This window comes from Lithobates pipiens, unplaced genomic scaffold (genome assembly GCF_037356315.1).
Source record: "Lithobates pipiens isolate NorthernLeopardFrog02 unplaced genomic scaffold, aLitPip1_a1.2 Scaffold_13, whole genome shotgun sequence".
Classification (NCBI taxonomy): Eukaryota; Metazoa; Chordata; class Amphibia; order Anura; family Ranidae; genus Lithobates; species Lithobates pipiens.
Window position 1 is genome coordinate 515882231 of NW_027507718.1, and position 25692 is coordinate 515907922.

Genomic DNA, 25692 nt, shown 5'->3' on the forward strand with positions numbered 1-25692 from the left:
TTACTGGAGCAATTGTACTTGCACAGTCTTTTTGCCTTTAGTAAATCAACCCCATAGTGTGAGGGCACTAATACCATATCCATCTTTTGTGAATTTACCAGTAACATCTCCATTTAATGTGAGGGCAATAATAACACCTTCATAGAGTATGAGGACATCAATACTATCTCCATACAGTGAGAGAGCATCAATACCATATGGTAATATCGATACAGTTTCCATCTTTTGCGAGGGCATCTATATTGTTTCTATTTTATGTAAGGGCACCAACCCCATTCCTGTTAGTGTAAGGATACCAATACACTCTTCATACAGTGTGAAGAAACCAACACTATCTCGATTTTTGGAGTGTCATACCATTTGCATTGAGAGTGAAGGCACCAAGCTCATCTCCATTAGTGTGGGGGGCACCAACTCCATTTCCATTACTATGAGGGCACTGAAGACATATCCATATAAGGAAAGAACATCAACATCATCTGTAAGAGAACCAACATCATCCCCATATAATGTGAAGGCACAGATACCATTACAGGCACAGACACCAACTCCATCCATCTCCATTAGTGTTGGGGAACCATCCCCATCTCCATAGATTTTGGGGGCACCCATAATATATCCATATAGGGTGAGGACCCCACACATCGGCATAATGTCTAAGGGCACCAACACCATTTCCAAATAATGTAAAGGCGCTGACACTATCTCCATTAAGTGTGAGGGCAGTAGCACCATCTCCAACTGGCATTATGCCTACAGTACAGCATATTGGCTAAGTAGTTAGCTCTCTTCATCAGATAGGTCAGTTCCCACCAAGTTTTGATCTGCATGGAGTTTGTGAGTTTGCCTATTCTGTCATGTTATTATGTCTTGTTCAGTTTCAAAAAAATTCTCATAGCGTAACTGGCTTTTTTCAAACTACCTGTTGTGTGAGTTATCAGTTTGTTGCAGAAAGTTCCTGGTGTGAATGGTTCTATGCAATCTGTATACAGCTGGTTATACCTGGCATGCTTGGAATTAAGATATATCTTAGCCCTTGTACACACGGTCGGAGATTCTGACAACCAAATCCATCGGATTTTGTCCGTCGGATTTTGTCCGAAACTGTTGCATACACACGGTCGGACAAAGTTGTCGTGTTGACGTTATTTCGCTACGACGGGACTACGTTCAGGCTAGTAGCCAATAGCTTTGGTGTAGGAATTTGATCTGAGCATGCGTGGCACTTCGTTCGATCGGAATTCTCTACACATGATCGGAGTATGTCCGATCGGAGCATTTTGTCTGAAATTTTGGAAAACTTGGTCCGTCGGATACTCCGATGGAAACAGTCCGATGCAGACCACACACAGTCGGAATATCCGACAAAACGGTCCGATCGGACACATTCCGTCGGAATCTCCGACCGTGTGTACAAGGGCTAACAGAGTTGGTAGTGAATCCATATCCATGCAAAGCTACATTTTCTGATTTGGGTGTTTAGTGTTATTTATTTCCTGATTTTGTAATAGGCCAGTGATATGCTCTTTATACTTTTGTGGTCAATGATATCATCATCATCATCATCCAATATCAGACATTATATGACTTCCCTAATGCCTGAGGGCCCTATGTGGACAGTGATCTAATGTATGAAAGCAATATTGTTATCTCCATATTGCATGATGGTGTCTGACCTCTGCTCCACAGCATTTTGAGGTATTTGAAATAGACAAGTGACCCAATCTCTATATTGTAATATGCAATGGTAGTGCATTTCTATTCGTAAGGGTAGGGATGTTTTCTGCATGTTACCTGAGAACAGGGACATCATGTCTGTGTTACATGATGATAACAGGCACATTCATGTTATCCAATGACATAGACATGATGTCCATGTTGTGTGAAGACAAAGCATGCATGTTGTATGAGAGTGGTGACAGATCTATTAAAACTGGAGGGTGCAAAACCTGCTGCAGCTGTGCATGGTAGCCAATCAGCTTCTAATATCAGCTTGTTCAATTAAGCTTTGATAATAAAACCTGAAAGCTGATTGGTTTCTATGCAGAGCTGCACCAGACTGTGCACGCTCCAGTATTAGTAAATTTCCCCCATGGTGTCAATTTGATTGACGGCAGTACCATGATTTCATGTTAAGTCCCTGTCATGAGGTTCATGTCATGTCAGCGATACGATGGCCATGTCACGACATCCATATTTGACGGCAGTGACATCACATCCATGTGATGAGACGGTAGTGACAACTTTTTACTGATATATAACATTAAACTTTCAATATAAGACTTATATGTTTGGATTCGGGGTGTTTCGAACCTGTAAGCGCCTACACTTTTTATGATTTATGCTGGAAAAAAAAGGACCTTTCCCGAAACCATTGCCACAAGGTGGGAAAGTGCATAATTGTCTAAAATGTCTTTGTACACTATACCAATAATAATATCCTTCACTGGAGACACCTCAACTCAAATTATTTTAAGGGGCTACCATATGCTTTTGGTTATTTAGGTAGGTGTGATGGTCAGGTGTCCACAAACGATATAGCCATACAGTGGTGTGAAAAAGTGTTTGCCCCCTTCCTTATTTCCTGTTCCTTTGCATGTTTGTCACACTTAAGTGTTTCGGAATATCAAACCAATTTAAACAATAGTCAAGGACAACACAAGTAAACACAAAATGCAATTTGTAAATGAAGGTGTTTATTATTAAAGGTGAAAAAAATCCAAACCATCATGGCCCTGTGTGAAAAAGTGATTGCCCCCTAAACCTAATAACTGGTTGGGCCACCCTTAGCAGCAACAACTGCAACCAAGCGTTTGCGATAACGTGCAATGAGGCTTTTACAGCGTCCTGGAGGAATTTTGGCCCACTCATCTTTGCAGAATTGTCCTAATTCAGTTACATTAGAGGGTTTTCGAGCATGAACGGCCTTTTTAAGGTCATACCACAACATCTCAATAGGATTCAGGTCAGGACTTTGGCTAGGCCACTCCAAAGTCTTCATTTTGTTTTTCTTCAGCCATTCGGTGGTGGACTTGCTGGTGTGTTTAGGATCATTGTCCTGCTGCAGAACCCAAGTTCGTTTCAGCTTGAGTACACGAACAGATGGTCGGACATTCTCCTTCAGGATCTCTTGGTAGACAGCAGAATTCATAGTTCCTTTTATCACGGCAAGTCTTCCAGGTCCTGAAGCAGCAAAACAGCCCCAGACCATCACACTACCACCACCATATTTTACTGTTGGTATAATGTTCTTTTTATGAAATGCAGTGTTCCTTCTACGCCAGATATACTTGGACACACACCTTCCAAAGAGTTCCACTTTTGTCTCATCGGTCCACAGAATGTTGTCCCAAAAGTCTTGGGGATCATCAAGATGTGTTGTGGAGAAATTGAGACGAGCTTTGATGTTCTTTTTGCTCAGCAGTGGTTTTCTCCTTGGAACTCTGCCATGCAGGCCATTTTTGCCCAGTCTTTTCCTGATGGTGGAGGCATGAACGCTGACCTTAACTGAGGCAAGTGAGGCCTGCAGTTCCTTGGACGTTGTTGTGGGGTCTTTTGTGACCTCTTGGATGAGTCGTCGCTGCGCTCTTGGGGTAATTTTGGGCGGCCGGCCACTCCTGGGAAGGTTCACCACTGTTCCATGTCTTCGCCATTTGTGGATAATGGCTCTCACTGTGGTTCGCTGGATTCCCAAAGCTTTGGAAATGGCTTTATAACCCTTTCCAGACTGATAGATCTCAATTACTTTCTTTCTCAATTGTTCCTGAATTTCTTTGGGTCTCGGCATGATGTGTAGCTTTTAAGGATCTTCTGGTGGACCTTACTGTGTCAAGCAGCTCCTATTTAAGTGATGCCTTGATTGTGAACAGGTGTGGCAATAATCAGGCCTGGGTGTGGCTAGAGAAATTGAACTCAGGTGTGGACAACCACAGTTATAGTATGTTTTAACAAGGGGGGCAATCACTTTTTCACACAGGGCCATGATGGTTTGGATTTTTTTTCACCTTTAATAATAAACACCTTCATTTACAAATTGCATTTTGTGTTCACTTGTGTTGTCCTTGACTATTGTTTAAATTGGTTTGATGTTCCGAAACACTTAAGTGTGACAAACATGCAAAGGAACAGGAAATGAGGAAGGGGGCAAACACTTTTTCACACCACTGTATGTTGTGTCAATGTGTTCCTACTAAATACTTGATACAAGCCTACTAATTGGTTATTATGGGGTGGGGGGGGGATACCGTCAGATCTTAGTAAGAAGATGTTACATACAAAAGGCCAGTCTTTGTGTTCATGCGTTCACATGAGGGTGACTCCTGCATTCATCTGTTCCAGGCAGCGACGTGTCTCAGGAGAGCCTTCTTCTACATGGACCCTTCGCCAGGAAGCCTAAAAGAATCAGAACAGCCTTTTCTCCCTCACAGCTGCTGCGGCTTGAGAGGGCCTTCGAGAAGAACCATTATGTGGTGGGGGCAGAGAGGAAACAGCTGGCCAGTAGCCTCAGCTTGTCAGAAACACAGGTAATTACAGTCATCTGTGTATACCACTACTGTCTGTTTACTGCACAGTACATCGGTATTCATATTCCTATATCACCGTCTTATAGTCAGCGTATCCAGTAGTATCAGCAGTCTGCAGAATAATAACAGTGTATGAGGTTAGAGGAGACAACTCTTGCCCCATGGCACCAACAATAGATATAGATTTAGTACCCTTCCAATTTTTTATTAAAGTAAATGCTTAGGGACTTTATTTTAATTATTTGAAAGGTGATTAGGGGTTTACGTAACAACTCTTAAATGCTTCTCTCCTGATACTGCTGTGGATTGCACTCGGCATGGATAACTGTTGAAATTAATGGAGCCATCATTTTATCCTGTCCTTATAGTAGGGTTGCCAACGTTTCTTCAAGCCAAACCAAAACACTTTAGCAGTGCATGGCAATTTTTATTTTTTTTGTAGCATTCATTATAAGACTGTAAAAGACCTGGGACACCAAGCAGAGTAATATAGTGGCCACAGCGCACAGTGGGTTTGGCCAAATTGTGTTAACAGGTGGGCAACAGATTTGTGTGTGACTATCTCGGTTACTTGGGGAGCCACAGTCTGGTCTGAATAATGTGTCTGGGTTTTAGGCAGACTGAAACCCAGACACCTGACTCAAAGCTCAGACTGTCCACGTGAATCCCAGACAGGTGGCAACCCTACCCTATAGAGCAGGGATCCTCAAAGTACGACCCTCCAGCTGTTGCGAAACTTCACATCCCATGAGGCATTGTAAAACTCTGACATTCACAGACATGACCAGGAATGATGGGAATTGTAGTTCCTGAACAACTGGAGGGCCATAGTTTGAAGACCCATGCTATAGAGGCTATAAGCATGTATAGATAACTCATGTCAATCAGCAAAATGAGGCCAGGACATAGCAAATCATTAACAAGGTAAAGTGAAATAATGAATTATAATTGCAGGGAGAAATTGCCGGCGTATGTTAGCAAGAAAATGGTCAACTTGCATAATAAGATGAAATAATAAAGTTGTCTTTGCTCCAAACCCACCTCGGCCCCCTGACGTCATCCATCTCAGAGCTTAGTCTGGTCTTAACGCAGTTTTTATTTTTCAGTATATTAATTCCCCTTAGAACTGTCTCAGGTCCTCACACAGCTCTACATATGCCAACTACTCCATCTTAGAGCTGGCTTATATCTTTCACTCAGCTCTCCATATACCAACCGATCCCTCTCAGGGCTTAGTCAGGTCTTTCCACAGTTCTAATTTTTCAGTATAAAAAATCTAAACCTAAGGTCTACTCAAAGCTCCCATTAACCAACCAATCCATCATAGAGTTGGCATATACCACGTACACGCGATCGGAATTCTCGTCGGAAAAAGCTCTGATGGTTTTTCCGATGGAATTCTGACGGAATTCGGCTCAAGCTGTCTTGCTTACACACGGTCACATCAAATTCCGATCATTTATAACGCGGTGACGTACATCACGTTCGACGTGACTAGAAAAAGGAAGTTCAATAGCCAGTAGCCAATAGCTTCTGTCTCGTAGTTGAATCTAAGCATGCGTGATTTTTGGCATGTCGGAATTGCATACACAAACGATCGGAATTACCGATAGATAGTTTTTCCGTCTGGAAAATTGAGAACATGCTATAAATTTTTGGCTGGCGGAAATTCGGACAGCTAAATTCTGATGGAGCATGCACACGGTCACATTTTCCGATGAAAAGCTCTCATCAGTTTTTTTCTGGCCGTAATTCCGATCGTGTGTATGCAGCATTAGATCGCCACACAACTCTCTGTATACCAACCAATCGATCTTAGAGCTGTCTTGGATCTCCACACAGCTCTCCATATATCAACCAATCCATCTCAGGGCTTAGTCAGGTCTCTTTTTCAGTGTATTAACCAATGCACCTTAAAACTGTATCAGGTCTTCACACAGCCCCCTTGTTACCAGCCAATCCATCTCAGAGGTGGGTCAGTTTCTCACATAGCTCTCCATATATTGATCAGTCCATCTCAGAACTTTGTAAGGTTCTTATACAACCCTCATTTCTCTGTATGCCAACCAATCTATCTCAGACTGCATTCAAACTCTCATACAGCCCTCAGTTCTCTATATACCAACCAATATATTTCAGAGATGGTTCTGATCTTCACACAGCCCCAAGTTCTTCATGTGGCAAATAAACAACTGAATCATGTCCTCATACAATCCAGTGTTACCTGTAGGCCAGCCAGTCCTTCCTTGGGTTGAATTAAGACCTTGTACAGTCCTCAATTATCCATGTGGCAAAGTACTGCGTCATGGCCTCAAAAAGCTCCCATTTCTTGCCCCATTGCTTGTCAAAACCAACCGCTGAAAATCACAGAGTGGCCATCTTGTGAGAGTTTTGACTATTTACTTTCTCAGAGTCAACCACAATCATACCCAATGGGTACAATGTAAACTTAGTGGTTCATATGCATAGTATGCAAGCACACATTTAAGGGCTTCATGTTAAAAGCATCAAGAAGGACCAACAAATTCTACAGAGGAAGAGCCATAGCTTTATTCACTTTCGAAAACAAACAAATTCCTCCATACCTAAAAAGTTAAACAATGTATATGTCAGCTGTTGATATATCTTTGTTAAAACACAAAAATTGGTTTTGAGCAAGAGGATTATGAAAGTCTAAGCCCTTGTACACACGGTCGGAGATTCTGACGAAATGTGTCCTATCGGACCGTTTTGTCGGATATTCCGACTGTGTGTGGTCTGCATCGGACTGTTTTCGTCGGAATATCCGACGGACCAAGTTTTCCAACTTGCCGGTAAAATTTTCCAACAAAATGCTCCTATTGGACATACTCCGATCACGTGTAGCCTACTCCGACGGATAAAGTGCCACGCATGCTCAGATCAAATTCCTAGACCAAAGCTATTGGCTACTAGCCTGAACGTAGTCCCGTCTAACGAAATAACGTCATCACATTATGTACAATCGGATTTTACGACAACTTAGTCCGACCGTGTGTATGCAACATCACTTCCGGACCTCTTCCAGAAATAATCAGTCGGAATTACTCCGAAGGATTTGGTAGTCGGAATCTCCGACCGTGTGTACAAGGGCTTAAAGTAGAACTAAAAGGCAAAACTTTTTTTTTTCCATTTTTAATAGATTAAGGGATGGTTATAACTCCTGTATGGTCTATTTTTGCCCTCTGTGTTCCATTGGGGAGATTTACCTTCACTTACTGTCCCATAGCCAAAACAGGAAGTGAGAGAAAATCCCTGCAAAATAAGGAAATCTCTTGGGGTCCTCCAGATCACCAGAACTAATGTCCCCATTGGAAGATTACCCCTTTATTACTTTTCTGGGGATAAAAATACAAATTTTGGGATATTATTTTATGTTCACTTTCAATGATAATGGTAAACAGGACAAATCGAGAGGGCGAATCTCCCTAATTGGGGCTCAGACAGCAATAAAAACTGACAAAAAAACATAAATACATTTAAATCCCACTCCAAAAAATATCTAGCATACCTTCTTGATAAATATATTGGCCAAAAATTACAAATGATGTTGGTCAATGTATTGTATAGTAATACCCAAAAGGGGAACAAATTAAGCAGACGTTGTTTGTACTCTAACTGGTTCTCCACCACTGTGTTGGCTACTTAGCCATCAGCCATCTTCACTCACTTTTTATTCCAAGTCCAGTGAGCAAATCAATTTCACAAAATCCAGCAAATTTGAAGAATGTTGTCTTTTTCATCCCATTGCACATTTCAGATTTTTAACAAAATTAGCCCTGGGAATAATTGGTCTGACTTAGGCTCAAGATCAGATCCATTTTTATTGGCTTGGTCATTTCCTTTCTGCCCAGTGAAAGTAAGGTAATAAATATGTCCCCCTCCATGTCTGCAGCAAGCTTGCCGCATCCACACATGAGCAGCGATGGAAATCGGATACGCCGGGGTATTTGTGTACAGACTGAGACACATTTTCTAGAAACCATCTGTGAGATTCCTCAGCTTTGTATGCTAATATTTCCATTTATAATCGCATATTTCGACACCCGCACATGTTCCTGTTGCACATGCGGCTCTGCTCTCGGCTGCTTGCTAAACGTCACACACATCCATTAGAATATTGGCTTCCAAATATTTAACACAATGACCTTTTTTCTCTGTGAAAACTGAAGAACACGCATTCGACAAAATTGTAGTACAGAGGAAATAAAGCATGTAGAACACATACGGTAAAAACATGGCAGAATACTATTAAGCAATAAAACAGCCAGTGTTCACCAGCTTTATTTTGGTCAGAACTGCTTCTCCCTCTATACCAGTTAATGGGAACACAAAAACAGCTTGAGGCAGGTTGATAAAGCTTACAAGGAGGTCACATGCATTTCAAATGCATCTGTCCATCAACTGTGAATGCTCTCAGAAGCAACTGGTAGAATGTACTTGAAGACAAGCTGCAGGTGTCCGCGGACTCGAGCTTCTACAGTGCAAGTCTGAGGACTTTATACCCCAGTGTCACCCATCAGTTCTCTGATTCTAGCAAGTCATTCTCCACTTTTTTGACTTGCATCTTTGAATTTTACAGAACAAGCATTGCAAAACCACAAAATAATTGTCATTATAGAAAAGCAATTACTACAGTAGACTAGAGTTATGACTTCATAGCTCAGTGAGAATAAAAAACAGCTTTATAAAGTATATATGTCAAAGATATGACTTCACTATGATGGGATAAGCTTGGGTTTGGTTTGGGTTTGGTCCAAACCAAGATGGAAGCTGTCAGTGCCATGCCATTCAGCTGTGTGTGGGGGATTTCCTGCCCACAGATACATGTCACAAAGGAGCAGTGATGCTCATGACATTGTTGACCTGTAATGCCACATGGTACGGTACTGTCTGTGACCTAATATGGCCTTGTGTCTATATTTGGCCAATGAGGTCACAAGTAATCCTGCCCTTTAGTGTACATGTACCTGCAAGGTGGGTAATCCCCAATCAAAGTTGTTTGAGCTCATCATATTGCAGTTTTATAATAACTACATTTTGTGGTTTTGCAATGCCCATTTCTTGTTGGGCTTTTGTAAAACTCAAAGCCGTTGTACACACGGTCGGACATTCTGATGGAAAATGTCAGATCGGACCGCGTTGTCGGATAATCCGACTGTGTGTGGGCTCCATCAGACTATTTCCAGTTCCACCAGAATATCCGACGGACAAAGTTTTAGAGCTGGGCTATAACATTTTCCGACAACATGATCCGATCAGACTTTGTCCGATTGTGTGTAGAGAATTCCGATCGGACAAAGTGCCACACATATTGGCACTGGCAGCTTGCTTCTGGGTTCAGACCAATCCCCATTTCTGTTGGGCTGCTGTAAAACTCAAATTAAAAAAAAGCGGAGAATGACTGTTCAGTTCAATAGCCAGAATTGGTGAACTGATGAGCCACGTTGGTGGCACTGACAGCTTCCTTCTGGGTTCCAAGCCAAACCCAAGCTCCTCCCTTCATAATGAACAACTCATAACTTTACTTTTGTTATTGCAGTTCTATAATAACTACATTTTGTGGTTTTGCAATGCCCATTTATTGTTGGGCTTTTGTAAAACTAAAAAGGCACAAGTCAAAAAAGTGGAGAGTGATTCATTGTTAAATGGTTCGCCAGAATTGGGAACCTGATGGACCATATTGGTGGCACTGGCAGCTTGGTTCTGCGTTCAGACCAAACCCAAGCTCATCCCTTCATATTGCAGTTTTATAATGACTACATTTTGTGGTTTTGCCATGCCCATTTCTGTTACGCTGCTGTAAAACTCAAAGACATAAGTAAAAAAATTGAAGAGTGATTGATTGTTAAATGGTTCACCAGAATTGGGAACCTGATGAGCCATATTCTTGGCACTGGCAGCTTGCTTCTGGGTTCAGACCAAACCCAAGCTCATCCCTTCATATTTCAGTTTTATAATGACTACATTTTGTGGTTTTGCAATCCCCATTTCTGTTGGGCTACTGTAAAACTCAAAGTAAAAAAAAAAGTGGAGAATGACTGTTCAGTTCAATAGCCAGAATTGGTGAACTGATGAGCCACGTTGGTGGCACTGACAGCTTCCTTCTGGGTTCCAAGCCAAACCCAAGCTCCTCCCTTCATAATGAACAAGTCATAACTTTATTTTTATTATTGCGGTTCTATAATAACTACATTTTGTGGTTTGGCAATGCCCATTTCTGTTGGGCATTGCAAACCCAAGCTCATCCCTTCATAGTGAACAATTGTTTTGCCCAGCACTAACAGCTTTCTTCCCGGTTGGGACCAAACCCAAGCTGATATTAGGCTACCAGGAAGTAGCAGCTAAGTGTATGTAAACCCTAACAATAAACCTTTTGGTCTAATAAATAATCTTTTGAAAACATTTTGTTAGATCTGTACAAAAAACAACCAGAAATCTGGTGCTGTCCTGTGCACTCTGCCTTCGTATATCAAACAATGTTCTCAGGAAGTGTGTTGGGACTAAGGAAAGATCTAGATAAGGAGAGGTGTTCTGTAGTCCCAATCCACTACCTGTTCTGGGGTGACAACACTGCTCCTCAATTATACAGTTAAATACATAAAAAAATGTAATTGAGGCTGCCGATTGGAAGGTAAAGGTAATTTTGAAGAAAATTTAAATTTGAATTCATTTACAAAACGCCTTTGTGCAGCTGTTGTATATATACATTGCCTCAAATGTTTAGCGAAGGTGGAGTTTTCTTTTAACGTAGTAAAACTTATCCGACAACTCCGAAAAAAGCGAAATATATTCAGCGCCAACAGACAGCGCATGCTGGCAGGCACCACGTGGCACAAACATTTAACATTTCTAATATATTACTGGAGTCCCACTGAGCGCTCCATATTAAGTCATAGCGCACGGCAATGAAAAAGCACTTAATAGGGATCGCCACCTACGAGTAATGTATTTGTCGATAATTCCACCATATGTTGTGATACACCTATAAACGTTTCTCTCTCTCTATCACCTCCCAGAGCTCCCTGCGCCGGCTCCTCCACTGCCAGGAATATAAAAACCTTGCTTTGTCCGCCAGTTTGAGCGCAAAAAAAAAAAAAAAGCATTTGCATGCGGCTGGGAGGGGTGAGAACGCTGGTGGTAGGTGAAGGCTCGCCATTGGTGGAGGCACTAATGGATATGTAAATTAGTCAGCAGTTCTAGATTGCGGGAATTTTGCCTTGCAGGGGTGACGTCTGTATAAATTAGAATTTTTGACAGAAATGAGAAGGCCCAGGGTAGGAGAGGCGGATAAAGTAATTTGGAATTACTGTCAGCTAGAGTTACCCTGGCCCGACTTAAATAAGCCGCAATGAAATATCCAGGAATTCTATTAATATTCACGGGTTCATCCTGTATTTTACGCTGAAATGCTGCAACAGCGGCCATATTGGTTTACATGTCATACCTGCGCCATGAAAGGGTTAGATCTTTCATCAATATTGGCTAAAGGCAGGAAAATAGACATTTTTTTTCCAAAATAATTATTCGCTTCCACAGTAAACATTCTTCTTTTTCTTAATTTTTTATTTTTATTTTTTTGCTGTATAACATAGATAGATAGATAGATAGATAAATAGAAAGATAGATTGATAGATAGAATAATTAATAGATAAAAGTAATAAATATAAAGGAGATAGATAAATAAATAAGCAATATTATTATAAATAAATAAATAGATAAAAGTAATAATATAAATAAGACAGACAGATAGATAGATAGATAGATAGATAGATAGATAGATAGATAGATAGATAGATAGATAGATAGAAGCAATAAATATAAAGAAGATAGACACATAAATAAATTATATTATTATAAATAAATGAATAAAAAAGTAATAATATAAATAAGACAGATAGATAGATAGATAGATAGATAGATAGATAGATAGATAGATAGATAGATAGAATAATAATAATAATAATAACAGTAGTAATATTAATAAAAGATAGAAAATAGTTATATAATAATAAAAGTAATAATATTAATCATAGATAGATAGATAGATAGATAGAATAAGTAATAGATAGATAAAAGTAATAAATATAAATAAGATTTTTACCTAGTTAGTAAGGTAAGATAGTAAGATAGATACATAATATTATTATTCTAAATAAACAAAATAAATAGACAAAAGTAATAATATACATCAGATATAATAATAATAATAATAATAATAATAATAATAATAATAATAATAATAATAATAATAATAATACAAATATTAATATATAGACAGATAAAAGTAATAATAATAATGATAATAAAGTATAATAATAGGGAGATAGATAGACAATTAAAGTAATATAAAATAGATAAAAAAATAATAATAGTAATAATAATAATAATATTAATAATAATAGTAATATATTATGAAGTTACAACACTAAAATATATCAAAAACATATACAGTATACACCATTACCTAAAAAATACACCCATGCATCTGCCAAACTCACTGCCACACTCACTGCCCCTTTAGTATTAATAATGAACCTAGTAATATTCCATATTTAATATTAAATATTCAAGGCAATAAAAGCATACTAAAATGTAATATTATATGTATGTATATATATATATATATCTATATATATATATATATATATATATATATATAGATATATAGATATATATATATATATACATATAGTTGGTAAAATTCCCCAATGTGTCTTCTTAAAAAATTGATAGACAGCACAGCCCTGGGGGGGGGGGGGGGGTTGTCTGCGATTTTTTAAATTTAAACCTTCTTGATGACCCATTGTTAGACATTACAGTAGAAAACTGTAGAAAACTGGGAATGTGCACCTGTGCACCTTCCTAGCGTCCATACAATTCTGTCAGACTGTGTCAAATTCACTTACGATGTTACATTTGGTCTGGGTATCTAAACTTCAATCACTACCGGCATCAAAAGGGATAAAACCATGAGCAACGTGTTCCCTTCTCTCTACCTTTGCTGAGACAAAACACAATCCTCCACCAGCCGATGTTACATACTCCACAGATATTCTTACATGTTTCTGCTCTGCAAATACTGTAAAACCTCATATTGCGAGCATAATTGGTTCCGGAAACATGCTTGTAATCCAAAGCACTTGTATATCAAATTTCCCCATAAGAAATAATGGAAACTCAGATGATTTGTTCCACAACCATTTATTCATAAGTCCTTCAGTTTATAGTCCATGTAAAAAGATGATAGCAATGTGATGGGTTGTGTAACCATAAAATGTCCATCCACAAATGGAAGCCTCCACAAGGGGATTAGAAGCAAAATCCAGCAGGAGCTACAGAGAATAAAAGAGAAGAGAGGCGCCTCTAAGTTTAGCAATATGGTTACATTTAATGAAGGTACAACAATTAGAAACTCACATGGTTGATGAATAAAAGAGTCACATCTAAGTATGCAAGCATCCAGGGTAAAGCTGTGCACATAGACCGTCCTCCACACCACCGGCTCTTACTGCTGTCAGTCTGCCATTGTGACCGGGAAGGCTACCCTCCTCGCTTGTGGAGTACAGCCTAGAAGGGACGACATCAATGGCGGGGAGGAGGACAGCTTTACCCCAGATGCCTGTATACTTAGATGTTGCCTGTTTTATTCATCAACCATGTGAGTTGCTAAATGTACCTTCATTGAATGAAACCATATTGCTACACTTAGAGGTGCCTTTCTTCTCTTTTTTACTCAGTTGTGACATGATGTTACTTGTATATCAAGACATCACTTGTATATCAAGTCAACATTTTGCAAAAAATTGTGCTTGTCTTGCAAAACGCACTCAAACCAAGTTACTCTCAATCCAAGGTTTTACTGTACCAAGAAAGACCCCTGCACACTTGTGTACAGTAAAGGGAAGGAAAATACGGGAAGGGGGAGGAGGTCTGCCTGCTGGAGTCACAAGATCAGCAGAGTTTTGTAATACGAGGACACAGGAAGCCAATCACAGGATTAGGGAATTATATGATCTCAATGAAAACACTGGTTGTCCCAGGGTCACCATGACTGGAGAGGGTCACCATGATTGGAGAGGGTCACCATGGTTGGAGAGGGTCACCGTGATTGGAGAGGGTCACCATGGATGGAGAGGGTCCCCATTGTTGAAGAGGGTCACCATGATTGAAGAGGGTCACCATGGATGGAGAGGGTCCCCATGGTTGGAGAGGGTCACTATGTTTGGAGTGGGTCACCATGGTTGGAGAGGGTCACCATGGATGGAGAGGGTACCTATGGTTGGAGAGGATCACCATGATTGAAGAGGGTCCCCATGGTTGGAGAGGATCCCCATGGTTGGAGAGGGTCACCATGATCTGAGAGGGTCCCCATGGTTGGAGAGGGTCCCCATGGTTGGAGTGGGTCACCATGATTGAAGAAGGTCACCATGATTGAAGAGGGTCACCATGGTTGGAGAGGGTCACAATGGTTGGAGAGTCACCATGATTGGAGAGGGACCCTGTGGTTGGAGAGGGTCACCATGATTGGAGAGGATCACCATAGTTGGAGAGGGTCCCCATGGTTGGAGAGAGTCACCATGGCTGGAGAGGGACACCATGGTTGGAGTGGGTCACCATAATGGGAGAGGATCACCATAGTTGGAGAGGGTCCCCATGGTTGGAGAGAGTCACCATGGTTGGAGAGGGTCACCATGGTTGGAGAGGGTCACCATGGATGGAGAGGGTCACCATGGATGGAGAGGGTCCCCATGGTTGGAGAGGGTCACCATGATTGAAGAGGGTCCCCATGGTTGGAGAGGGTTCCCATGGTTGGAGAGGGTCACCATGGTTGGAGAGTGTCACCATGGTTGGAAAGGGTCCCCATGGTTGGAGAGAGTCACCATGGTTGGAGAGGGTCACCATGGTTGGAGTGGGTCACCATGGTTGGAGAGGGTCACCATGGATGGAGAGGATCCCCATGGTTGGAGAGGGACACCATGATTGGAGAGGGTTCCCGGGATTGGAGAGGGTCACCATGATTGGACAGGGTCACCATGGATGGAGAGGGTCCCCAAGGTTGGAGAGGGTCACCATGGTTGGAGAGGATCACCATGATTGGGGAGGGTCGCCATGGTTGGAGAGGGTCCCCATGGTTGGAGAGAGTCACCATGGTTGGAGTGGGTCACCATGGTTGGAGAGGGTCACCATGGATGGAGAGGGTCACCATGGATGGAGAGGGTCCCCATGGTTGGAGAGGGACACCATGATTGGAGAGGGTTCCCGGGATTGGAGAGGGTCACCATGGTTGAAGAGGGTCCCCATGGTTGGAGAGGATCCCCATGGTTGGAGTGGGTCACCATGATTGAAGAAGGTCACCATGATTGAAGAGGGTCACCATGGTTGGAGAGGGTCACAATGGTTGGAGAGAGTCACCATGATTGGAGAGGGACCCTGTGGTTGGAGAGGGTCACCATGATTGGAGAGGATCACCATAGTTGGAGAGGGTCCCCATGGTTGGAGAGAGTCACCATGGTTGGAGAGGGTCACCATGGTTGGAGTGGGTCACCATGGTTGGAGAGGGTCACCATGGATGGAGAGGGTCACCATGGATGGAGAGGGTCCCCATGGTTGGAGAGGGTCACCATGATTGAAGAGGGTCCCCATGGTTGGAGAGGGTCCCCATGGTTGGAGAGGGTCACCATGGTTGGAGAGGGTCACCATGGTTGGAGAGGGTCCCCATGGTTGGAGAGAGTCACCATGGTTGGAGAGGGTCACCATGGTTGGAGTGGGTCACCATGGTTGGAGAGGGTCACCATGGATGGAGAGGGTCACCATGGATGGAGAGGGTCACCATGGATGGAGAGGGTCCCCATGGTTGGAGAGGGTCACCATGGTTGGAGAGGATCACCATGATTGGGGAGGGTCACCATGGTTGGAGAGGGTCCCCATGGTTGGAGAGGGTCACCATGATTGAAGAGGGTCACCATGGTTGGAGAGAGACACCATGATTGGAGAGGGTCACCATGATTGGAGAGAGACACCATGATTGGAGAGGGACACCATGATTGGAGAGGGTCATCATGGTTGGAGAGGATCACCATGGTTGGAGAGGATCACCATGGTTGGAGAGGGTCACCATGATTGAAGAGGGTCACCATGATTGGAGAGGGACACCATGATTGGAGAGGGTCATCATGGTTGGAGAGGATCACCATGGTTGGAGAGGATCACCATGGTTGAAGAGGGTCACCATGATTGGAGAGGGTCACCATGGTTGGAGAGGGTCAAGATGGTTGGAGAGATGTGACATTTTTATTTTTAGCTGGGCTTTTGAAAATTATGGATTGACGAAGGTTTTTTTTAAATAGCATAATAATAATAATAAAATAATCTTAATAATAATAATATAAAACAACTTTAACCTAAAATGTTTTTTTGTTAGTTTTGGACAGAGTTGGGAGGTGGGGTTTCTGTTTTAGGAAAAGAATGTTCAGGGAAATGGCAAATTCTACTCATTGCCAAATATGATTTCTGAGCTGCGGAAATAAATTTGTACTGAAAATGATTTTACAGCCATAGTGATATTAACCAATTTCTATCAGGCGCCGTTCACATCTAGGCATTTTTGGCCGATTTTCTACTCTTAAAGGCTGGATTCACACTACAGCGATTTGAATTGCGAGCAGATTTGCCACGAATCTGCTGACGTTTTGACAGCGCCGAGTTGTGAATGACAAAATGCGGGACTTGCGTTCAAGATGTCATTCATTTGAATGACACCTCAAATCGCATCGCGGGAAGCATGTCGCCCAAAAAATTGTTCAGGAGCCATTTTTGGGCGACATGCGTCTCGCGATTCGGGTTGCAGCGATTGCAGCATCATTTATCGCGCAAGAGTCGCGGCAGACCCGCACTGCGATTTCAGGTGCCATTCATAAGTAATGGCATCTCGAATGCGAGTCCCGCGTTTGGTCATTCACACCTCGGCGCTGTCAAAATCGTGGGCAGATTCGCTCCAAATCTGCCCGCGATTCAAAGCGCTGTAATGTGAATGCAGCCTTAGCCGCAGGTCTAAAAACGCCCAACAATTACCTGCTAGAAGCTTGAAGCTCAAAAACACTGGATGAGACAAAAAATTATTATTCTCTATAGAGATGGTTCACATGGTCTTTTGTCGCTCGAACTGGGCAGATTTGGGCGTTTTTGGTGTGTTTGTGTTCCCATATAAATGAATGGAAACGTGCCATTCGTGCATTTCTGCCCTATTTTCTGCTCAAACAGAAAAAAAGTTAAAAATAAAATAGTAATAATATATGAATAAATAATTGTAAAATAAATACACAAAATAACTAAAAATCATCATAAATAAGTAAATGAATAATATGTAATAATACATTAATAAATAATAATTAACCTCTAGCCTTAAAAAATAATAAATACATTATTATTATTATTATAATTATTATTATTATTATTATTATTATTATTATTAATAATAATAATAATAATAATATAACAACACCCAAACTCAAACAAAAATACATTATTATTATTGATAATAATAATAATAATAACAATACTTTTTTGTTAGGGTTAGGGTGTTATTTATTATTATTTTATTTTTTAAGGGGGAAAGGTTAAAGTTAAGGGTTAATTATTTATTTATTGTTATTTAGTATTAATTTATTGAATGTATTTATTTTTTATTTAAGATTTTTATTTATTTGTGTATTTATTTTACATTTATTTATTAAGTTATTATTATTTGTATAATAATAATAAATAAATAAAATCAAATAAATAATGTACATAGGAAACCCTGCTTTTTCTCTTTCTCTCTATGTTGATGTTACTTATGACTTCCTTTTTATTCCTGTATTCCATTGTCCTAGCCCACATTGGGTGTTAATAAAAAAACATATTTGAAAAAAAAATAAAATAAAAATAATAATAAATAACCCTAACCCCCCAACTCCTAATCCTAACTGAAATCGAACCCCTTACCCTAACAAAAAAACATTATAATAAATGAATAATAATAATAAAAGAAGAAATAAAAGCTAATGGACAAGCTAAAAAAAAAAGCAGAAATACCTAGCAGCAAATGATGCAACAGATAACAGTTTTCTCTATTGGCTAATAAAGAAAAAATGCCAAAGCCCAAAAACTCTCGAAACTTTTCCTCGTACGATACCAGACCGTATGATTTTCTTTTAGTCAGTACAGTTGTCGTCCCAAAATACAATACAAATAAATTATAACACATGACATCACTTCTAATTTTTTGACAGGTCCTCTTTACAGTGAGATATGGGGTCAATAAGATCCCGCATCTCACGTCTAAGCTGGGAAGCCTGAAAAAAAAAATAAAAAAAAATAAAAAGATTCTGGATTTGATCGTATTGGCGAGTCGGTAGAAGCACCGGAGAGCAGCGGGGGGGGGGGGGGGGGGGTGTCTATGGCTGGGTATTGTAGGGTATCACCGACTATGGCTGGGTATGGCTGGGTATCTCAGAGTATGGCGTTGCAGAGTATTGCAGGATATTGGAGGGTGTTGCAGAGCATTGCAGTGTTGCACGGTATTGGCGGGTGTTGCAGAGCATTGCAGAGTGTTGCAGGGTATTGGTGGGTGTTGCAGAGCATTGCAGAGTGTTGCAGAGTGTTGCAGGGTATTGGCGGGTGTTGCAGAGCATTGCAGAGTGTTGCAGGGTATTGGTGGGTGTTGCAGAGCATTGCAGAGTGTTGCAGAGCATTGCAGAGTGTTGCAGGGTATTGGCGGGTGTTGCAGAGCATTGCAGAGTGTTGGCGGGTGTTGCAGGGTATTGCAGAGTGTTGCAGGGTATTGCAGAGTGTTGCAGGGTATTGCAGAGTATTGCAGGGTATTGCAGAGTAATGCAGTGTAATGCAGTGTAATGCAGAGTAATGCAGTGTAATGCAGAGTATTGCAGAGTAATGCAGAGTATTGCATAGTATTGCAGAGTATTGCAGAGTAATGCAGAGTATTGCAGAGTGTTGCATGGTATTGCAGAGTGTTGCATGGTATTGCAGAGTAATGCAGAGTATTGGCAGGGAATTGAGGGGTTAATTTTCGGTGAGTAGCGATGTGGGCACTGCAGATGCAGCCCACATCGCTGCTGACACCGATCTCTTCCCCCTCCGCTGTTCCGATCGGTACAGAGAGGGGGAGGGAGGATCATGTGGTATGAGCGGCCGTTTACCGTGATCCGTGATGCGCCGGGTCCTGTGGACCCGGCGGTCACGGATGCTCTTGAGTGCGCGCCCCAGGGGGTGCGCGAGAGCGGAATTCTGGGAGGACGTCATATGACGGCCTCCCAGAGATAAGAAACCACCCTGTAGCCGTCATTTGGCTATAGGGCGGTTGTTAAGTGGTTAAAGTCTATGGGGCCTGTAATCTGCCAAAATGAAGCTCATGTACTTTTTTGAGCTTCGGGCATTTTGCTTCAGGCGACATAATGCTCAGATGTGAACAGGAGCCATTGAAATGAATGGGATTTTGTTTGTTGGGTGTTTTTTCTACTCTAAAGCCTCGTACAGACAAAATCTCAGACTTTTGTCGTCCAGCGTGTGCCTGGATTTTGTCTTACATACAAACGGCGAGGAAATGTCGGCCAACAAATACGAACGTAGTGATGTACTATGTGGTTTTTCAGCTCTTTAGCTCCATCCTTCTGCTAATTCTTTATTAGTAGATGTTTGGTGAGTGTTGGTTCGTGCTTTTCATTTTGCGCTTTTCATTTTGTGCTTTTCGGTTAGTTTCTGAACGGCCGTTCGTCAACCAGACATGTTGCGGAATGGGAGGATATAACATGTTATTTATTATCGGCCTTGGAGTTATTGCTTTGACCTAAGTCCAGTTACAGGAGGAGGAGTTACAGGAGGAGGAGTTCTTGGACCAAAAATTGGTTGCTTTATTAATCGTGACCATTTCATAGGCCTTTGCTGCGGGAGCTCCAGGAGAATAATCCGGATGATTTTCGGAATTATCTCCGGATGACGGACACCTGCTTTCACCAACTCTTGGCATTGGTGACCCCCTATATTAAGAAGCAGGACACATGCATGGGGGCTTTTATTTTATTTTTTGGTTGAATAATAATGATTTGATTTGGTATATTTTGTGTATTTTTGGATGCATAGAATGCACTTTTTGGTACTAATGGCAGATAGCACGTCTAATTTTATTTGTTTCCTTTTTTTAATGCAAAATATATAATAATAATAATTATAATAAATAAATTAATAATAATAATAATGCACAATAATAATAATAGTACTTGGCTATATGTTTTACTTCAAATGACAGTTTGTGAGTAGGCAGTTACATTTTAAAAAATACAATGTAAAATTAACGGACACCAACATAGTTGTGTCTTTGATCTTAAAAACTATGTGATAATGGTGTTGTGGTAACTTACCCAAAAAAAAAAGCATAATAATATTATTCTTGATATCACTAGAAAATAAAAGCCTTTGAAAATTAGTTTGCAATAACTCCATAAAATTTTAAAACCTGCCATCCAACATTTGTCTGCGGAAAATGCGACAATTGTCTGATGGAGCGTACAAACGGTTGGATTTTTGTACTTTGGACTTTTGTCCGACGGACTTGTGTACACGCGCTGGGAAAATTCAACAACAGACATTATATAATAATACTATTATTATTATTAACAACAACAGTGAAAATAATAATAATAGTAATAAAAGACAGATAGATAGATAGATAGATAGATAGATAGATAGATAGATAGATAGATAGATAGATAGATAGATACAGGCATACCCCACTTTTAAGTACACAATGGGGTTTATTTACTAAAGCTGGAAAGTGCAAAATCAGACTCACTGCTGCATAGAAACAAATGAGCTTCTAACTCCAGCTTGTTCAATTAAGCTTTGATAATAAAACATGGAAGCTCATTGGTTTCTATGTAGCAGTGAGCCTGATTTTGCACTTTCCAGCTTTAGTAACTAAACCCCATTGTGTACTTAAAAGTGGGGTATGCCTGTAATGAAAATAATAATAATACAATAGATTAGAGTAATAATAATGACAATAATAATAAAACATAGGTAGATAATAATAGTAATAAAACATAGATAGAGAGGCAGTAAATAATAATAAATAATAATAATAATTTGATTATAGTAATAATGATAATAATAATAAAATATAAATAAATGGCTAGATAATAATAATAAAAATAATAATAAGAAATAATAATAATAATGAAATATAAATAAATAGTCAGCTATTAATAATAATAATAATGAAATATAGATAGGTCAATAATAATTAGATTATAGTAATAATGATAATAATAATAAAATATAAATAGATGGCTAGATAATAATAATACAAATAATACAAATAATAATAATAATAATAATGAAATATAAATAAATAGTCAGATATCATTATTATTATTATTATTATTATTATTAATAATAATAATAATAATAATAATAATAATAATAATAATAATAATAATGAAATATAAATAAATAGTCAAATATTAATAATAATAATAAAAAAGTAACAATAATGATATATAGATAGGTAAATAATAATTAGAATAACAACAACAATAATAAATACAAAAGATAGATAGATAGCTATATACATAGATAAAGAGATAAAAAAAGAGAGTGAAGGCTAAACAGATAAATCTGAGAGACAGGCGGACAATTTTACTGACACTTTTATTCCACAAATGTATTTTCATAGAGTGAACAAATCTGTTGATTTTAATTTTTGTCTGTGAATTTTTATCACAGTATTGAAGTAACAGAAGCATACAGGACCCACAGATTTGGAAGGGCGGGCTTAAAAAAAAAAAAGTTGTTATAAATATTAACATAGTAGCAGTTTTACTTCCTTCATATCACATTAAAAGATGCTAATGTGATCCTTCATCTCAATCCTCACTGTACCATGGAAATATCCATATGTAGCATAGAGCGAGACATCTAATCATAAAGGACTAGTGTGTGAAAGTCTTCGGTAACTTTGATGGATAATAATGGAAAGTGTCAGGCTAGGCTACCGATCTGTGAACATAAGCTGGCATTTTATTGTTTATTTTAAAAAAAACGGAGTCAAAAATCAGTTAATACCAATGTGACTCAAGTTTTAGAGAAATGTGAAAATCCTACCCTCTTTGATTGTGGTGATAAGACCAGTGCCTTGGCATTGGTCACATGATCTCCGGTAAAGTGGAAGAACGGTGCTTCATTAGATCCACCGAATAGAAGGCTCTATCTAAACATTATAGTAAATGCATTGTTTTCATCATACTGCTTTGTGCTTTGACCTAAGCAGGAAATTGGCAGATAATATGCACAACATGCACGTAAACCAGGATGCCAAGCGCTGTCAACCTAGCTGGGTCCTCCTAGTGGTGCAAGGTCAAAGTGATACTCTGTTTCCCCCGAAAATAAAACTTATCATGATTGTCGGTGATGGTTGCAATACCAACCCCCCAAATAAGCCCTAGTTAGAGTCCTTGTAGGTCTTATTTCCAGAGTAGGGCTTATTTTCGAGGGAAACAGGGAAGGGCTTATATTGCAGCCATCACCGACAATCACGCTAGGTCTTATTTTCGGGGTAAACAGGGTAGCAGGAAGGGGCCATAGTATCTGCATGATGGTAAATTCCAGAGGGCCCTTGTGCAGCCGCATGGTCTGCATAGATGGTACATCTGCCCTTGGATCCAAGCCCAAGGCAATGGGAGTCTACATGAGGAGATTGTCAAGTTCTGAGAAATGGACTGCTTCACATTGGCCATTTTTTAGATATAAATGCTAGGGCACTAAGTTGGTGCCCTCCCTTTTCTTTCAATCATACTTATGTAGCACTGACCCCCGAAGGAGCTGCTGGTTTTGTTGGGATTACCGTTACCTTCTTGACCTCGTGTACATCTAGAGGTTTCCCAAGGTAGATGGCCAACATTTCCCATGGTTGTTGGACAACAGCTCCCAAGACTCTTTGAACCTCTATAGGAATGAGGCATGCATGTGCTTTGTTTAGATGGCCCTAGGGAGGATTGGACGTGTGGGCTCAAGGAAGACAGTTATGGGACCTAACTGTCATTTGACCTGACATGTAGACCCAACAAAGATGGTCATTTGAATACAGACAAGCCTGATGCCCATGACATCAAGCCACTCCTAGCCACTCCTCCAAGTCAGTTGTTCCTCCCAAGACTCTTTGAACCTCTATAGGGAAGAGGCATGCATGTGCTTTGTTTAGATGGCCCTAGGGATGACGGGGTATGTAGACCCAACAAAGACCATCATGTGACCTTTCTGTGAGTTGCTTTCAGTGCTTGACCCCCAGCTAGAAATTCAGGGAAGTAGCGCTAAGTTGCTTACAACAGTACAAAATGTAAATGCTTGACCACATAATAAGAAAAAATACCAGGGAATGTTTTCTTGGTGGATTTAAATATAGTAGATCAAAAAGGGAAAGGGGGAGGGGGGGTTCATATTACTTTAATCTTTGCATTTCAAACCAATTGCAACATGTGAGCAGATGTGCACCACAGCATCACATATGAGGTCTAAACTTGGCTTTCATGTAAAATATTTTTCATGCAAACACAAATCTTTATGCAAATTTGTATGCAACAAAAAAAAAAAAAAACATTTTAATTCTAAAAATGTTTTATTTTTCTTTATTTTTCTTTAGTAAGTTGCCATGTACACCATTATCTTGATTTACTCAACACTTGGTTGTTTTTAATTTAATATGGACATGGGTTGCAGGAAGTTTTTGCTACATCTGAGTGAAAACTGTTTAAATGTATTTACAAAATATCTGGATGTGATGCCCCTTTTTCTTGTATGCCCCTAGCTAACTTTGTCATGAATGCACTAAAAAACCATAACTCATGCAGTAATTTAAACACGTTAATCTTCATAAGAAAATTAAACACAAACATTTTCACAAATTATATTTTCACATCAAGAAAGCTTTTTTTTTTTTTTTTTTTCTTTAAGAGCAGATGAATTGAATGTTTAAAAACATATAATTTGATAAAATAATATACCTAATAAAATAAGATACGTGGTTAAATTAACAACTACATTTAATAAATGTAACAATTTAATAACATGAGTCTATTAAGGACATTCATAGAGAGTATATACTTATTTCCAAATTAAAACATTTAGACCAAACGTATATTTTAATCTTTTTATTATAAAAAATTAAGAAATTTAAAAAAGATTTAAAAAAAATGGGACACTTCTATGTTTTTGTGAAAGAAAAAGAAAGAAAGAGAAAAAAGTAGATAGATTAAAAAAAAAAAAAAAAAAGCAGAGAGAAGACTAAACAGAGAAATATGAGACATAGACAATTTAATTTTCAATTTCATCCAACAAATATATTTCTATGGAGCAGATAGAATCAGTTAATTTTTTTTTTCTTTTAAATGTCTTATGGATTATATATGGAGGTTGTAAAAATAAAATAAAAAGGGCTGTAAAACAGAAGCATTCACTCAACTTGTTAAATTCGAATTGTCTATTTTTATAAAAAAAATAATAATTTGATAGTAAAAAGATTGAAAATTAATGTTTGGTTTGGAAATTAAAAATTTGAACAAAAATACATATGATCACTGTGGATGCCCTGATAAGCCTCAGGAAAGAATTTTGTGGTGTTTAAATTGGTTCCAAATTAATGAATTCTTCAATTACCCATTTATTACTGATAACAAGATAAGAATAAATTGGTTTCCTGTGTTGTGACTCCTAGCTTTGACCTAGCTGACCCTAATACTACTGTGTTAAAGTGCACCTTTCTTGCAAATATACTTACATCGGAGCATCTCCAACCCCCAATCCTCTACTCATATGTCCCTGATTCACAGACCTCATCCTATCAAAAATGATCCCAGCTGCTCTGCAATTCCATTCATTCCTATAGACTTCAGAGTATAAGCAGCCACCCAAATTACTATTCATGTTGTACTCGCCACTTACCTAACATACGCTATATTACCAAAAGTATTGGGACACCTGCCTTTTACAAGCACATGAATTTTAATGGCATTCCAGTCTCAGTCCGTAGGGTTCAATATTGAGTTGGCCTGCCCTCTGCAGCTATAACAGCTTCAACTCTTCTGGGAAGGATGTCCAGAAG

General features: G+C 39.5%; 1 protein-coding gene across 1 annotated transcript in view; it reads left to right on the forward strand.

The window, feature by feature from the left end:
• EMX1 (empty spiracles homeobox 1) overlaps positions 1 to 25692 on the forward strand; it is an 87216-nt gene that overhangs the window by 47536 nt on the left and 13988 nt on the right. Inside the window, exon 2 of the mRNA XM_077478080.1 lies at positions 4339 to 4523. Coding sequence (XP_077334206.1) covers positions 4339 to 4523 — 185 coding nt within the window. The remainder of the gene's footprint in view (positions 1 to 4338; positions 4524 to 25692) is intronic.